A 17,823-nucleotide genomic window follows, 5' to 3' on the forward strand; every position below is an offset into this window, starting at 1 on the left:
GTTCGTTTGAGGGTAGGGAATGGTGATGTTTTACTATTAACTTTAAACACTCTGCTCCTGGAAACTAAACCAGCTGCTTGTTAATCTGGTTAGGTACGCCAGAAACCAGATAGGTGAATAGATATTTCTGTAACTTCTAACCTGTGTATGCTCCTGGAAAGCACTATTTGTCTGTTGTTGGATCCCTGAGCTGTGACAAACAATCTGTTGCTGTTCACTTTCAGTTGCCTTATCTCTATCCCTGTTGTTATTTATAGGCTGTCATACAGATGATTGACAATTAACAAAAAACGTGTTAGTATATGACAAACCACAGAACATGCCTAACAATGTCCATATAGGAAAGGTACAATTCTAAATTAGTTTGCATTCTCATTTTAAGAAAAGAATGTCTGCTGCTTGGGGAGGTTAGGAAAGACAGATAAGTATGTTTTTTCAGTGCAGCTTTGATACAGCTAACATCATACTTGGACTGAAAGGAAGTTACTGCAAGTTGCAGCAGCGCCTCTCACTCGCACCCTCCCTGAAACAAATTCAGGCAAACTATACCAATACTGCTGTGAATATGGCTAAATTACTACCCAACTGGCTCAGCTGCAACATTTAATGGATCTTCAACAGCGGCAATAAGCAATAACCTGACCTGAAACTTGTGAGAATCAGTGCATTTTGCATCATTTTAATTAAAGTGTGGGGTGGTCCTCCTTAAATGGGTAATTTTTGGAGCATGTCTTATAGCTGTTAGATTTGAAAGAGTAAAAATATCTTTGTGGGGTGATTTTATGATTGCTGCAAGAGCAATGCAATGGCAATGCAGCCGCTCTTACCATTTTCATTACCGTGCTGAAGTTAGGGTTGCTGACAATAACAATATGAAAGTTAATTGAATATTCCACTGTTTTGACTGAGTTTCGGCCATTCAGGTAGGGATTTTGTGTTGAAGAGCATTTTGACTTATAATGGTGTTTGAAAACTTGCTGTGGAATTGGCCAGATGCTGATTTTCATTCATTGTTCTCCGGTGTAAGAAAGATTTCCTCTTTTTGCTCTTGTGCTGTGTTTCCAATTTAATCCCAGATTCCAATCCCCTATTGGGAAACAAAAAAGTCGAAGCAAAAAAATAATTGGCAAACAGTTTATTTCTGACATCAATGCCCATTGAAAGACTGAGTAGTTGTTTGTGAGGAGTGTGGTAATAGAATAAAAATAATAGAGAACAAATTTATTGAAACTTGAAGCTCCTGTGGGGTTGCTGAAGATGAGTCAGAAATTATATTGCTGTCAGTGAATGCAGGAACAAGAGAAGTGTGGATTGGTCGTCATTGCCACTGAAATTATTTGGGAAGAGGTTTGAGGGAGACATGCTCAGACAGTGATTAAGTGGTTTGATTGGTTCCTGAAAAAAAACTAGTGTTTTCCTTATCCATTTTACGTAAATAGATAAATTTATACCCTCACGTATCGCATAAAAATAAATCAAGTCAACAGGGGAAAAGGCACTTGCGTCATTCACTGCAACACCAGACTGTTTCTGTCATTCTTACCTTTCTTGCCTCTCCAAGGAGTTAGCAGATGTGGTTCAAACTACTTATATTCTGATATCAACTGGACAACTGTATTAAGTTAAACATTTTCTTGTAGACATAATTTCAGAAACTTTGGGAGGATTTCCATTTGTTTTGCTATTATTGGTAGATTTTGCTCACTGTTTGATTGTTATTGTCATCCTTAGTAATTTTTGTATTGACAGCTTAAGTACTTGGGCTGTGCCCCCCACTTCCTGAGTTTGATTTGCAGTTTCAGGAGTATGAAATTTGTGCTGAACATGTGGAAGTGTTGCATGTTTGCAGATATGCCAGTGCTGGACCCTTGATGCCTTTCAAGATTCTTCAGTGTGTCACTTGTGAGGGGCTGCTGGGTGGAACTGGGGCCAGAATGCCCTTCTGATGTGAAGGAACAAGAAGTTTGTAAGGAATTGTGAGTGAGCTGTTTCTAATTGGTTTAGTTTTCTGTGGGTGGGGGTGGGGGGATAGTATTTTCTTTACCCCGCTGATGATAGACACATACTGTGCATTCCTCTCCGTCCTCCCTTTTCATGTGCCCCAGTTGTTACATACATAAATCTTCTGCAAGGGCAACAGCGTATTTCCTTTCCGTTCTTTTCAGAATACGTGTTCTTAGAACAAGAGGCAGGATCTACTCAACCTCCAAAAATATCAAACTTCCTGCTGCTTGTTTTTAATCATTTCAATTCGCTGCCTGTTAGAATGCTAGCATATCTAAAATAAATGCAGCCAGTATAACTGCTTTGCACATATTGCAGAACACATATGTTAAACTACGTTGACATAACATTTTTTATATAATTGTCGATCAATATTCTACCTTGCATTTTTGTTGCAATGAACTTTGGGGGGGGTCCATATTCCATTTGTTTCATGGGTTAAACCTACAAATAGTTTCCTTGGGGTATTCATTCTCCAAAATTTTCCAACAAAATGCAGGATTGGAGAAAAGTGGAATTTTTTGGCTACCACCTTGGACTCTCTCTTGCCAACCTCCTAAATCTGTGCATCTTGGGTATTGTAGGTGGCTACCTTATTGAGTCTCTTCAGTTGACCATGATTACTTATAAACAACCCATTGAATTTGTGCCTGAGGTTTCTCTGGCAACATCTTAAACATCCTGAGTATTATTTTGTGTACAGGCCTAGCAGTTTCCTTGTGAATTTTTAATTCTGTGTTACATTATTTCTAGAGCTTAATTTATGTGCACTGAGTTGACGATTGTGGCCAAAAATATTTGACGCATTTTACTGACTGTTCTTGGATTTTGTTATTTTTAAATGCCCTAGTAACTTTTCATTGGAGTTTATGTACCCACTGTTCTATTATAGACTTTTTATCCAGATGTTTCATGCTGAGCACGAAAGACCATTCCCAGCAACAACCTCTCACACTCAATAAAATCTTTTGAATTTATAAGACACAAAATCCAGTAATGTAACATAATTCAGAGATCAAATACAATCCCTTGTAACTGTAGTTAGCCAGCTGAATTGCTTTCAAAAGTTCTTGCTTTTGGGTAGCAAACAATAAACTCTGTTAAAAGACATGATTTAAGCAGCAAATTTCACTTGGTTTCAGAATTTCTATCTGCTCAAGTACAAATGTAGAACCCAACACTTTAAACTAAATCCAGACGAACACCTGTGTTATAAAATTTGCATGTGAGATTTTGCCTAAGCACCAATGGTGTCTTCAGGTGTTTATGTCTCAATTAACTTGGAAAAGCTGTCTGATATACCTTGAAATTCAAGAGCTTGTGGCCAATGAGCTGGCCATTGGTGGAATTCAAAGCTTCAGTCCGCACTCCCCACTGTTTACAGCTGATCAAGCTAACAAAATTTAATAAACTGATGACTCTGCAGGTGGCTATCAGCAAGAGCTACTAATGAGATCAATGCCATAACTTAGCAATTGAAAAGGAAAATCAAGACTAGCCAATGTCATGGCGGGCATATGGGCTGCATTGTCCATTTTTCTTCAGGCAGTTTCCAGTGACAAGAGAATTTGGTGTCTGCTTTGCAAAGGGATGCTTGACCAACAATGACACAAAACCCATTAACCGTCTGTTAGTGAATCTATTTTTTGAATTTGCCACGGGCTACAACTCCTGGCATGCACAGGATTCTGGCACAGAGCGGCAGGGGATAGGCTGCACAAGCTCAAGGATGGTGCGAAAACTCAGCCACGTAACTGGAGTGTGTATGGGGACTGAGGTGCGCATGTAAACAAGCCCTTGTGACGAAGCTAACCCACTGTTGATGAGGCAACAGCTGAAGTGCTGTCATTAGGTTTAGTGCAGCTGGGGCTCAAGAGATACCCATAGGGAGCTGGGTTCAGAGAAACCGTGGCGTAGTTGCCAGCTCAGTGAAGCTGCCTGCTCTATGAAAATGGCAGTTGGGGCAAAAAAGAATCCTTTGATAAGTAGTGGTTTGTCTGCTCCACACAGCTTGATAGCTGCGATTATGCAGATGGTTAGTTGCTGAGATGCAACCTGGCCAACCCAGTGGGACACAGTCATGGATGATGGGATTGAGCGGCTCCTAGGTGAACCATCATTGTACCAATTTGAGCTAGATACTGGGTACCTGACCACTCCTTACGGACAGAAGAGGCAAGAGGGTTTCCAGAATAAGTTGGAGCTGCTGTTGAGCGAAGTCAGGAGCAGGCTCCAAAGGCCGAATTACCTACTCCAGCTTCTAAGTCGTATCTTGTCCCTACATATAGCCTCTAAAGAGACGAGCTGAAATCCCTCATGAGGACATTAGAATTTAACAAATTTTTGTGATCACTATCTGATGGAGGGTTGCTGAGAAACTCTGAGGACCTATGTTGGTTGTGTCTGCCATTTAGTATGCAGTTTGTGGTTTGTCTTCAATCACAGTTTTCCTAATAATTCATATTTACCATGTGTCAATTCAGTATGTTGGAGTATAAGGTAGATAGTGCATTGTTTGCTTTGTTGACTCTTGTATTGGAACATTTCTTACGTTTGTTTAAAGCTATGGAATCCTGTGGCTTTATTCTCTTAGTAATTAACTGGGACATCAAATTTCATCTACTTTACGACAAAAGTTACTGATTCCTAACTGGATCGTAACACACCACATTTAATTGATACTTAAAAATATCTTATTGATCACAAACAATTCGAACTATAAACTCCACTTGTTTGAGTTCAGGTTTGATTGACAATATTTCAGCAATTGGGTGAAAATTTGATGCACAGTTTGCCTTTAGGGATTTGGCATCCACTGTGATTGGCAAAATCCCTCTTGATACATGAGAAGCTGAATGATAACTGCTGGAAATTGTGCATAATTATGCATAAATTATATCCTCTTTTGCGTTTCCACAATGAGGATAGTGTTTAATCAGAGGGGACACAGGTGGCGTTTATCTCTGCACCAAAGGCATAGTGAATTCATACACCATGAATTCTGTAAAAGGCCAAATAAAAATCAATGTCTTTACAAATTAATTTACTGTTGCAATATCCACTGTTGTAATGTTTGTTGATGTCGTTAATAGAAGGAGCTGTGAAGCTGGGATTGAAGTAGTTAGATGTTGAGGTTCAGTTCTAGTTTGTGACTGGAAGACAAGCTGTGATATTTCCGAAGAAATACAGCCAGAGATTCTGCATTGTTCTGACAGGGTTCATTTCTATCTTTTCAAACAGTCTCAAAAGACATCTCGGATCAGCAAGTATTCATGAATGCTAACTGTATTGAAAAGTGGATCGGGATCTGAGATGGTTTTGTTGTTTTGAGTGGAAGTAAAGATAGCAGTTAAGATTTATTGTGTCACCATATTGATTAGCATTGTTTAAGTGGTAATTGTACGCTATTTTCCTGTGTGATAATGATATTTTAATATAGTGTTAGTAAGAAAGTGGGGCGGCACAGTGGTTAGCACTGCTACCTCACAGCACCAGGAACCCAGGTTCAATTACAGTCTTGGGTGACTGTGAAATTTGCACTTACTTCCTGTGTCTGCATGGGTTTCCTCTGGGCGCTCTGGTTTCCTCCCACAGTTCAAAGATATGCAGATTAGGTACATTGTCCATACTAAATTGTCCCTTGGGCCCTTTGGTGTCCAAAACGTTAGGTGGGATTATAGGGATAGGGCAGGGGAGTGAGCTCTAGGTGGGGTGCTCCTTCAGAAGGTCAGTGCAGGCTTGATGGGCCGAATGGTCTCCTTCTGCACTGTAGGATTCTGTGAAAGTTTGCTTTAATATACCATATCCCTATTTTGCGTGAAATCACTAATGGAGAAGGTATCCTTCCCTCGCAGTCTTACAAAATGAAAATAAAATATTAGTGTTTCTGGGGCGACACGGTGGCGGAGTAGTTAGCACTGCTGCCTCACTGCGTTGAGGACCCAAGTTCAATCCCGGCACTGCGTTGAGGACCCAAGTTCAATCCCGGCACTGGGTCGCTGTCCGGATAGAGTTTGCACATTCTCGCTGTGTTTGCGTGGGTCTCACCCCCACAACACAAAGATGTGCATGGTAGGTGAATTGGCCACGCTAAATTGCCCCTTGATTGGAAAAAAACGAATTGGGTACATTAAATTTATTTTAATGAAATTGGAGTTTCTTTTTTAACAATCTTGATTTATTTTGTTACAAATAGACTTACATGAACACTGCAATGAAGTTACTGTGCAAAGCTCCTAGTCGCCATATTCCGGCACCTGTTCGGGTACACGGAGAATTCAGAATGTCCAAATAACCTAACAGCACGTCTTTCGGGACATGTGGGAGGAAACCCACGCAGACACAGGGAGAACGTGCAGACTCCGCATGACAGTGACCCAAGCCAGGATTCAATCCCGGGTCCCTGGTGCTGTGAAGCAACAGTGCTAACCACTGTGCTACTGTGCTGTTATCCTAGCCAAAGTTGGGGTCTGGGCTGGGATTATCATAGTTATTTAACAGTCGGGTGTCTAATGTGCACTTACTGTTTATCAGGGTTTGGTACTGTTTAGATGGTAATTTTCAAACTGTTCTTTGGCTTGTTCTTCCAGTCTTGGATGCTGTTATTCCTCGATGAAACCTTTGTTAAATTCTCACTTTCACTTGCTGCTTGCTCTTCTCATGCCAGCCACCACCTCTCGCTCTCACTGCCCTGGACTTGGTTATATCAATTTCATCCCTCTCCCTAGGTTGTTGCCTAGCCAGTTTGGTTGTCTGCTTAACCTCCTGTGCCTCAAGTTTACTGACTGTACAAAGCATGGCCTGCCCATTTCCTCCCAAGAGCTGATGGGTCTACTGATCCAATTTAGTTTTATCAGCTATTCACTTTTTAAACACTTGATAATTTGATGTTCGCAGATACATTATAAATGCTTTAAAGGCCAATCTGGTGAGGAGCACGAACATGCCTAGAAGCAGCTGATGAAGCAGCCTGCATACAAATAAATTAAAAGCACAATAAGTGTTTTAAAAAGTAATGGGCTTGGTTTCCAACTCTTGTATAGAGCTTTGATGAAGAGTCTTCCAGACTTGAAACGTTGGCTCTGTTCTCTTTCCACAGGTGCTGTCAGACCTGCCACGGGTTTTGTTTTGGTTCCAACTGCTGGGATACCAACCATGAATATTGGGAAGTGAGCAGCAAGTGGGTTGCAGGCAGGATGGAGCAAACTAATGAGGTAGTAATATAAGAATGGAGCCATGGGATGAGGAGAGAGGTTTTGTGGGATGCTGATTAATGGGGTGAACGCAGGTCATAGAACATAGCGAAATACAGCACAGAACAGGCCCTTTAGCCCACGATAGGTTGAGACGAGCTGCAACTGGGGTAATAGATTTGGGGGGGAAATGGGAATGGCATCCTCCTTCATTGTTTCTTACTGTTGTGATATTCTGGGCAGATCTCTTACCCCAGCCACCTACATCGCCCATTGACAAAAAGAAGAAAAATTGAAGAAACATTATTAAAATAAAAAAGAAGTCGGGTGCAGAAAAAAAACACCACAGTGGCAAAAAAACAAAAATGGATTGAGAACAAGAAGACAACATGTACACCTAGAAATATAAATAACATATCTATGATTTGCCATGTGTGCTGCTTGAGTAAACCTGTTGATGTATTTGGATGTCTTGTACACGATGCTTATTTCTCATCAGCTTCACACTTCAGTGTTTATACATTAGGCATCACACTTCAGCATGTTCTTCGACTTTGTGAACAAAACCACAGGAGATCCTCAATATTGTACAGCTGGGCTTGTGGGGGTTTAAATTCTGGAACAGGAATAATAGGTTTAAGGAAGGAAGAAGTGGTGTGCGTGCCGGCATGGTGGTGATTGGTCAGAATACTGATGGTATATCTAAAATATATAGTTCAAGAAAATATTTTTGCACTAACGCAAATTCATTGCAAGTTAAGTACTTCTCGTGATGGAGGGAAGGAAATGAGATTTAAGTAATCAAATGTGCTTTTGTTCTTGCCAACATATCCTCTTAAGATTCACTAAATGATTGGGTGGCATGAGTAATGTGACGAGTGGAAACATGCTGTTCGACAGATGACAGAACAAGAAAGAAATGGGTGGGGAGAGAATTGGAGATGTTACTTCAATTCTAGGTGTAGTTTTGATGTTGTATTAACTTTACCAACTTAAAAATCTATGCAATTTCAGCCCTAATAACTGTTCAAAATTTGATTTTCTTTCTTGCCCCCTATCCTATAAAACAACTTTGTCGCCCCACAAATGTGTCCGTTAATCCAGTGCGTCAGTGGAAGGCTCAGCACCAGGATGTAATTTGTACCTGCGTAATGCCATGTAACTAGTAAACAGACTTTGAGGGCCTCTTTGTTATGTTGGCTCTATGCCAGCACTTTAAATAGTCGTAGTGTTCTCTTTCCTGGTTGGGTGTCACAGAGCGGTCTTTGTACCTGAATCCAAGAGTGGTTGTATTTGCCCAGTTTGAATTGGCGTACAGTGTAAATGATACCTGGAACCGTTCTCACAGCAACTGTACCTATTGGTTCTATTTTTATTGCACATTTAATGCTGTTAGTGTTGCATTGACTCAAACTAACAGGAGGTTATAATTCATTTAAAAATCATTCTGCAAATACAGGACATGCTTGGTCGAATATGAACCCAAACCAGACTTGATCTCATTTCCCCACTGAAAATCTCGATTCGACCTGTTTGTACTTTTTGAACATATTGTATGTAACTTATATTGCATTTCAGTATCCCATGCCTCATATGAACTAAATGGTAGTGCTAATGGCCCTTAAAGTCCTTCAGTAAGTAGATTTCATTGCCTTTCTACATGAGCATAACTAGTTGAACATCCTGTTAGCGAAAAAAATCCTTGTGCTTTAATTCCTCTGAATTTTCTTCTGGAGGCATCTATTCTGTTTTCTGTAGAAAGAGAAACTTGACAGTTGGAATTTATTTATAATTGAGATTGCTGAGTGCTGTATTTTTATTCCCTTTTATTTTGCTTTGCTAGGTCAGTTAGGCTTGTTGCTTAAAACTTTAAAATAACCTTTAGCTCTAAGACTGCTTCCTTCCTTAGAGGGAACAATTGGGTGGGTGACTGCATCTTTGTCCTTCTGACTATCTGTGTTGACAGAGTCCGCCATCTTTTATACTTCTAATTTAAAGCCTATAAAATTGGTCAGTATTGAGCTGTACATACAAAAGCAGAGGATAAATGATGAGGTGGTCGATTTGTCCTGTATTTTCCACCGTCCTCTAGCTGTCTGCAGCCTTTCCCTTCCTTACTGCAGGCCCTGTGGGTGTAGCTGCACCACATGGCCTGCAGTAGTTCAAGAAGATGCCACACCATTACCTTCTCGAGGGCATTTAGGGATGTGCAATAAATGCTGTCCAAGCTGGTGGCACCCACATTCCATAAAATGTATATTTTTTAAATTGATGGCAAGATTCTTTTACAGCGTGCCTCTAACATTGTCGGACTGGGTGGAACTGCACTTACCTGGTTTTATCTTAGCTATCCTGACCTGCGATGGCTTCTTTTCTGTCCCTTGCACTGTTACCTTTAATGTCCCGTAAGCATTTATCCTGAATCCCTCCCCTACCTTTTTCCCATCTTCATACTATCTCTCCATGACACCACCTTCCTGACCCTGCCACCAAATCGCCAGACTGTTTGTCCACCACCATTTGATGACGAGAAATCTCCCCAATTAGATATTGGAAAGATGAAAGAGATTGTTTTTGTTCCGCGTCACAAACTCTCCCCTGGCAGCTGCCTGAAGCTGAAGAAGATAGTTCAGGTTTTTGACCAGAAACATAACACTCTTTCCAGTTTTACAGATGCTGCCTGACTTGCAAAGTATTTTTAGCATCTCATGTATTTATTTTAGATTTACAATATTTGCATTATTTAGTTTTTCTAACCTAGTCCTGTGCTTGGATAACTTATTCTTGTTCCCTAATCTCGGCAATATGTTGAACTTCAATAGCCTGTCCACGTGGGCTGACTCTAAAATCCTGCAGAAGCAGATTTTTTAAATAAATTTCAATATCCTTGAAGTTTGTGCCTGTCCAGAGTGGAATGCCCAGACTCTCCTAAGACCTTCTACAAAGACCAAATCAAATTTATATTTAATCATCTTAGCAATATATCCTAACAATTTGTATGCTTGTCCAAAAGCCTCAGGGCACTGGTCATGCACCTACAATGATTGATACTTTACACAAAGGTCCTTTGCACTGCAGCTTTGGGAGCATAACTCTGCATGATTTATTGTTTGAGACGCTCAGTAGGAGAGTTCTACTAGCGTAACTCCTGGGAAGTAGATCCAAAGAAAGGTGTCATGCACCCCATTGTATCTGTGCTATATCTTTGCTGAACCTGTGAGGGTAGCCACTTAGTATTTGCCCTTCTTTGGATTTTGCTTGCCATACCTTTTGATAATGTGTCTCTGCTTGGCACACATTACTGTGACTGGGATTCAATGAATGAATGATCATGTCTGGTATGGACAGCTAATGATGGCCAGCATTAATTGCCTGGAATGGAAAAGGATGAGGGGCGACTTGATAGAGGTTTATAAGATGATCAGGGGAATAGATAAAGTAGACAGACGGAGACTTTTTCCCCGGGTGAAACATTACAAGGGGACATAAATTTAAGGTGAATGGTGGAAGATATAGGGGGATGTCAGAGGTAGGTTCTTTACCCAGAGAGTAGTGGGGGCATGGAATGCACTGCCTGTGGAAGTAGTTGAGTCGGAAACATTAGGGGACCTTCAAGCGGCTATTGGATAGGTACATGGATTACGGTAGAATGATGGGGTATAGATTACTTTGTTCTTAATCTAGAACAAAAGTTCGGCACAACATCGTGGGCCGAAGGGTCTGTTCTGTGCTGTATTTTTCTGTGTTCTATTAATACTTTGTGGAATAGTGTATGGTTAAACCTGGAGCAAGTTGTGATGCTAAACAGTTGGCCCTTTTTCAAATTTCACATGGAGATAAGCCTATGGCCTTGAGGGTCCCTCTTGCTTAGAGTGTATTGTGTTGTTCACTCATTTTCCTGGATAGGGATTTGTGAAGATTCTGACCAACACTGATTCTTTCTGATCCTAACACAGTATCCCAAAGTATTAGTCATCTATGTCTGGATGCTAAGTTGAATCCAGTGGTAGATTTGGGTTTGATTCACTGAAAACCATAATGGTTAACCATGAGTCTTGCAATAAACCATGACCAAGCTGTGGCTCCAATAGGACAAAGTTGGTATACACCATCTCCATTAGGGAAGGGTTTAATAATAGAAATGAAGAACAGCTTGGAACAGAATTTAGGCTGGAGCATCAAGTGGTACATGAAGACACAGTAGATGGTAAGGGTGTAACGTGATGAGCAGCAAGTTGTGGTGAAAAGCTGAAATGAGGCGTTTAAGCTGGAAAGGAGAGAAAGAAAAAGAAAACTTGGAAAAAAAAGAAAAAGGAAAAAAACGCAACCCAGCATTTGGTTTTACGAAAACCTTGGAAAAGATGCAGCCATGTACATTTTAAGTACCAGACCTTTAAACCCAAGGGAATGGTTGTCTGCTCGATTGAGTGATTTTGACAGGTCTGTTTCTAGTGCTGTTGAACAGTGACTATCTGTTGTCTAAAATTGCTGCTGTGTTTTTATTTTAAAGCTGAAGCTTCATTGTTTTTGAAATGGTGTGCACTTCCTGTTTATTCAGCAGGGTGAGGATTCTCGCTGTGTGACTTTGCTGAGTTCCTGTTATTTGGCAGGGTAAGGGTTGATCTAAAATGGGCTCATGTGGCTGACTTGGTGAAGCAGAGAGATTCTCTTTTGCTCTTCTCTCCCTCTCGTTTCCCCCCCAGCCACCCATGTGACACTGGTTATGCAAATTCTTTGCAAAATTCTGCAGTTGAGGTTAGTGGCATGCTATATTTACACTGATGATGTGCTGGTTCACAAATAATTACGGCCATTACACTTCTGTGGGGAGGGTGGCAGGAGGAAGCGGGGAAAATAGTAGCTTGTTGGGAATATCAACAGTCTTCAGGACATTCAAAATAGTTTTTGCATAAACTGATGTCACACGCGAATGAGGCCCCTCTTTGACCTTTGTGTAAACTTTAAGTGTATTGTACTTATCAGGTTCCTCTTCAGTCAATGCATAAATAGTGGATTATGGATTGTGTTCCTGAATGAAGAGTTCTCATCTTCCTGATGGCACATAGGGAACCTTCTGAAGAAAAATACTTTCTTTACAGATTAATTCCAGCTGACAGTTTCTAAAATATGTAGTACGGCAATAAGGAGTGATTGACAGAGAAGTGTGCTGGTGTCTCCTTTGCCATTCAGTACTATAGGCCATTCAGTAGAAGATGCTTCCAACTGTCACTGGTTGATATGTCTACTCGTTAACAATTGTTGAGAACATTTTGCCTTCATAATGGTTTAGTGTTACATAGTGTTTACTCCAAGCATACTGCATTCTGTTCCTTGTCATCTTGAATGTAGACCAGCAAAAAGCTTGGGCAGGCTATAATATGGTACCATATTAGTTCTGCTGTATATATCTCTCAATTGTGTTCTGTTTCAGGACTGGCCTTTTGATGATGGCGCCCCACCTCCCACTCAAATTGTGGATGATTGGTTGAATCTGTTGCGAGAGAGATTCCATAATGAGCCAGGATGTTGTATTGCTGTGCACTGTGTGGCAGGACTGGGACGGTAAGAAAGAGACTCGATTACAACTATAACCTAAATCTTTGTAGTGGCATTAATATAACAAAACGTCCAAAGACGTTTCATGGATAGGTGTAAAAAGATGAATGCGACAAGGTCAGCTTGTAACGCATGTCAACGCCAAGAAGATGATAGCCTTATCCAGTTGTGGCCCAATGAATAATATTTTTGCCCCATGAATAATTTTTTTGCCCCAAAATAAAAGTTGCCAGGAATTATTTTGGTTCCGTTATCACAAAAAAAATGCAGCTGTTTCCTTTGACTTTTAAAACATGTGCAAAAGAAATTAACAACAAATACTTTCTCTTTTATTACCGGTTATTTGATTACAGACTACAGTCTGGAGGCCAGCTATATTCTCATTGTTTCCATCAAAAGTCCAAAACAGATCAAAGTTTTTTACACCCAGCTTGCATGTCGTCCTCATTATTTTCTTTGTGCTTTTGCTTGAGTTACCATTTAATCCTGTGATCTCCTACGTATTTTGCACATCTGTTTAACATTACATACGTTTATTTGGCTTTTGGCACCATCCACTTTTCATGAAACTTAAATAGTTAGGGAATCATCTGTTCCTGTCCTGTTTAATGTAAACCCCATTTATCCTGGTGAGCATACATGCCAACCTAGTGAACTGGCAAAGTCCAACAGTTGCTTCCAAAAAGCTGACCGTTCAAGAATGGCCCTGACGACCATTTTGCTTTGTGATATGAGATACACACATTCCTCTGCTTTTATTGGAAAAAAATAACAACAAATACACGAAAGCCTAATGTGCAAATCCAATTGTTGAATCAGAAAGATATGGGATCCAGCTCTTCAACCGGAGAAATGTAACTTTTTTTAGGGTTGTTGCGTTTTAAACATTTTCTCATTTCAAATTAAATGAAGGAGAAGAGGAAATATAACGGTAATAAAAGTGCAGTGGAGAGGCAGGGGGGAGTGTGTCAGCACAGCGTGGAGGTAGGGGGCAGAGTGTCAGCACAGCGTGGAGGTAGGGGGCAGAGTGTCAGCACAGCGTGGAGGTAGGGGGCAGAGTGTCAGCACAGCCTGGAGGTAGGGGGCAGAGTGTCAGCACAGCCTGGAGGTAGGGGGCAGTGTCAGCACAGCGTAGAGATTGGGGGCAGTGTGTCAACACAGTGTGGAGATAGGGGGCAGTGTGTCAGCACAGTGTGGAGGTAGGGGGCAGTGTGTCAGCACAGCCTGGAGGTAGGGGGCAGTGTCAGCACAGCGTAGAGATTGGGGGCAGTGTCAGCACAGTGTGGAGGTAGGGGGCAGTGTGTCAACACAGTGTGGAGATAGGGGGCAGTGTGTCAGCACAGCCTGGAGGGAGGGGGCAGTGTCAGCACAGTGTGGAGGTAGGGGGCAGTGTCAGCACAGCCTGGAGGTAGGGGGCAGTGTCAGCACAGCCTGGAGGTAGGGGGCAGTGTCAGCACAGTGTGGAGGTAGGGGGCAGAGTGTCAGCACAGCCTGGAGGTAGGGGGCAGAGTGTCAGCACAGCGTGGAGGTAGGGGGCAGTGTCAGCACAGTGTGGAGGTAGGGGGCAGTGTGTCAGCACAGTGTGGAGGTAGGAGGCAGTGTGTCAGCACAGCGTGGAGGTCGGGGGCAGTGTCAGCACAGCCTGGAGGTAGGGGGCAGAGTGTCAGCACAGCGTGGAGGTAGGGGGCAGTGTCAGCACAGTGTGGAGGTAGGGGGCAGTGTGTCAGCACAGTGTGGAGGTAGGAGGCAGTGTGTCAGCACAGCGTGGAGGTCGGGGGCAGTGTCAGCACAGTGTGGAGGTAGGGGGAAGTGTGTCAGCACAGCCTGGAGGGAGGGGGCAGTGTCAGCACAGTGTGGAGGTAGGGGGCAGTGTCAGCACAGCCTGGAGGTAGGGGGCAGTGTCAGCACAGCGTGGAGGTAGGGGGCAGAGTGTCAGCACAGCCTGGAGGTAGGGGGCAGAGTGTCAGCACAGCCTGGAGGTAGGGGGCAGTGTCAGCACAGCGTAGAGATTGGGGGCAGTGTGTCAACACAGTGTGGAGATAGGGGGCAGTGTGTCAGCACAGTGTGGAGGTAGGGGGCAGAGTGTCAGCACAGCCTGGAGGTAGGGGGCAGAGTGTCAGCACAGCGTGGAGGTAGGGGGCAGTGTCAGCACAGTGTGGAGGTAGGGGGCAGTGTGTCAGCACAGCGTGGAGGTCGGGGGCAGTGTCAGCACAGTGTGGAGGTAGGGGGAAGTGTGTCAGCACAGCCTGGAGGGAGGGGGCAGTGTCAGCACAGCCTGGAGGTAGGGGGCAGTGTCAGCACAGCCTGGAGGGAGGGGGCAGTGTCAGCACAGCCTGGAGGTAGGGGGCAGTGTCTCAGCACAGTGTGGAGGTACGGGGCATTGTCAGCACAGTGTGGAGGTAGGGGGCAGTGTCTCAGCACAGTGTGGAGGTACGGGGCATTGTCAGCACAGTGTGGAGGTAGGGGGCAGTGTCAGCACAGTGTGGAGGTACGGGGCATTGTCAGCACAGTGTGGAGGTAGGGGGCAGTGTCAGCACAGTGTGGAGGTACGGGGCATTGTCAGCACAGTGTGGAGGTAGGGGGCAGTGTCAGCACAGTGTGGAGGTAGGGGGCAGTGTCAGCACAGTGTGGAGGTACGGGGCATTGTCAGCACAGTGTGGAGGTAGGGGGCAGTGTCAGCACAGTGTGGAGGTAGGGGGCAGTGTCAGCACAGTGTGGAGGTAGGGGGCAGTGTGTCAGCACAGCCTGGAGGGAGAGGGCAGTGTCAGCACAGCCTGGAGGGAGGGGGCAGTGTCAGCACAGTGTGGAGGTAGGGGGCAGTGTGTCAGCACAGTGTGGAGGTAGGGGGCAGTGTGTCAGCACAGTGTGGAGGTAGGGGGCAGTGTGTCAGCACAGTGTGGAGGTAGGAGGCAATGTCAGCACAGTGTGGAGGTAGGGGGCAGTGTGTCAGCACAGTGTGGAGGTAGGAGGCAATGTCAGCACAGTGTGGAGGTAGGGGGCAGTGTCAGCACAGTGTGGAGGTAGGGGGCAGTGTGTCAGCACAGTGTGGAGGTAGGGGGCAGTGTGTCAGCACAGTGTGGAGGTAGGGGGCAGTGTGTCAGCACAGCCTGGAGGTAGGGGGCAGTGTGTCAGCACAGTGTGGAGGTAGGGGGCAGTGTGTCAGCACAGTGTGGAGGTAGGGGGCAGTGTCAGCACAGTGTGGAGGTAGGGGGCAGTGTGTCAGCACAGTGTGGAGGTAGGGGGCAGTGTGTCAGCACAGTGTGGAGGTAGGGGGCAGTGTCAGCACAGTGTGGAGGTAGGGGGAAGTGTGTCAGCACAGCCTGGAGGTAGGGGGCATTGTCAGCACAGTGTGGAGGTAGGGGGCAGTGTGTCAGCACAGTGTGGAGGTTGGGGGCAGTGTCAGCACAGTGTGGAGGTAGGGGGCAGTGTCAGCACAGTGTGGAGGTAGGGGGCATTGTCAGCACAGTGTGGAGGTAGGGGGCAATGTCAGCACAGTGTGGAGGTAGGGGGCATTGTCAGCACAGTGTGGAGGTAGGGGGCAGTGTCAGCACAGTGTGGAGGTAGGGGGCAGTGTCAGCACAGTGTGGAGGTAGGGGGCAGTGTCAGCACAGCCTGGAGGTAGGGGGCAGTGTCAGCACAGTGTGGAGGTAGGGGGCAGTGTCAGCACAGTGTGGAGGTAGGGGGCAGTGTCAGCACAGTGTGGAGGTACGGGGCAGTGTCAGCACAGCCTGGAGGTAGGGGGCAGTGTCAGCACAGTGTGGAGGTAGGGGGCAGTGTGTCAGCACAGCCTGGAGGTAGGGGGCAGAGTGTCAGCACAGCCTGGAGGTAGGGGGCAGAGTGTCAGCACAGCCTGGAGGTAGGGGGCAGTGTGTCAGCACAGCCTGGACGTAGGGGGCAGTGTGTCAGCACAGCGTGGAGGTAGGGGGCAGTGTGTCAGCACAGCCTGGAGGTAGGGGGCATTGTCAGCACAGTGTGGAGGTAGGGGGCAGTGTCAACACAGTGTGGAGGTAGGGGGCAATGTCAGCACAGTGTGGAGGTAGGGGGCAATGTCAGCACAGTGTGGAGGTAGGGGGCAGTGTGTCAGCACAGCCTGGAGGGAGGGGGCAGTGTCAGCACAGTGTGGAGGTAGGGGGCAATGTCAGCACAGCCTGGAGGTAGGGGGCAGTGTGTCAGCACAGTGTGGAGGTAGGGGGCAATGTCAGCACTGTGTGGAGGTAGGGGGCAGTGTCAGCACAGTGTGGAGGTAGGGGGCAGTGTCAGCACAGCCTGGAGGTAGGGGGCAGTGTGTCAGCACAGCCTGGAGGTAGGGGGCAGTGTGTCAGCACAGCCTGGAGGTAGGGGGCAGTGTGTCAGCACAGCCTGGAGGTAGGGGGCAGTGTCAGCACAGCCTTGAAGGAGGGGGCAGTGTCAGCACAGTGTGGAGGTAGGGGGCAATGTCAGCACAGCCTGGAGGTAGGGGGCAGTGTGTCAGCACAGTGTGGAGGTAGGGGGCAATGTCAGCACTGTGTGGAGGTAGGGGGCAGTGTCAGCACAGTGTGGAGGTAGGGGGCAGTGTCAGCACAGCCTGGAGGTAGGGGGCAGTGTGTCAGCACAGCCTGGAGGTAGGGGGCAGTGTGTCAGCACAGCCTGGAGGTAGGGGGCAGTGTGTCAGCACAGCCTGGAGGTAGGGGGCAGTGTCAGCACAGTGTGGAGGTAGAGGGCAGTGTGTCAGCACAGCCTGGAGGGAGGGGGCAGTGTCAGCACAGCGTGGAGGTAGGGGGCAGTGTGTCAGCACAGCCTGGAGGTAGGGGGCAGAGTGTCAGCACAGCGTGGAGGTAGGGGGCAGTGTCAGCACAGCCTGGAGGTAGGGGGCAGTGTCAGCACAGCCTGGAGGTAGGGGGCAGTGTCAGCACAGCCTGGAGGTAGGAGGCAATGTCAGCACAGTGTGGAGGTAGGGGGCAGTGTCAGCACAGTGTGGAGATAGGGGGCAGTGTCTCAGCACAGCCTGGAGGTAGGAGGCAATGTCAGCACAGTGTGGAGGTAGGGGGCAGTGTCAGGACAGTGTGGAGGTAGGGGGCAGTGTCAGCACAGC

At 45.5% G+C, this 17,823-nt stretch overlaps 1 protein-coding gene across 2 annotated transcripts in view; it reads left to right on the forward strand.

Annotated features, from left to right (window-relative positions):
- LOC119968860 (protein tyrosine phosphatase type IVA 2-like) overlaps positions 1-17,823 on the forward strand; it is a 122,238-nt gene that overhangs the window by 92,538 nt on the left and 11,877 nt on the right. For both annotated transcript variants that reach the window (XM_038801752.1, XM_038801761.1), the window contains one exon: positions 12,628-12,758. In XM_038801752.1, coding sequence (XP_038657680.1) covers positions 12,628-12,758 — 131 coding nt within the window. The remainder of the gene's footprint in view (positions 1-12,627; positions 12,759-17,823) is intronic.

The sequence above is a fragment of the Scyliorhinus canicula genome, chromosome 1 (assembly GCF_902713615.1).
Source record: "Scyliorhinus canicula chromosome 1, sScyCan1.1, whole genome shotgun sequence".
Taxonomy (NCBI): Eukaryota; Metazoa; Chordata; class Chondrichthyes; order Carcharhiniformes; family Scyliorhinidae; genus Scyliorhinus; species Scyliorhinus canicula.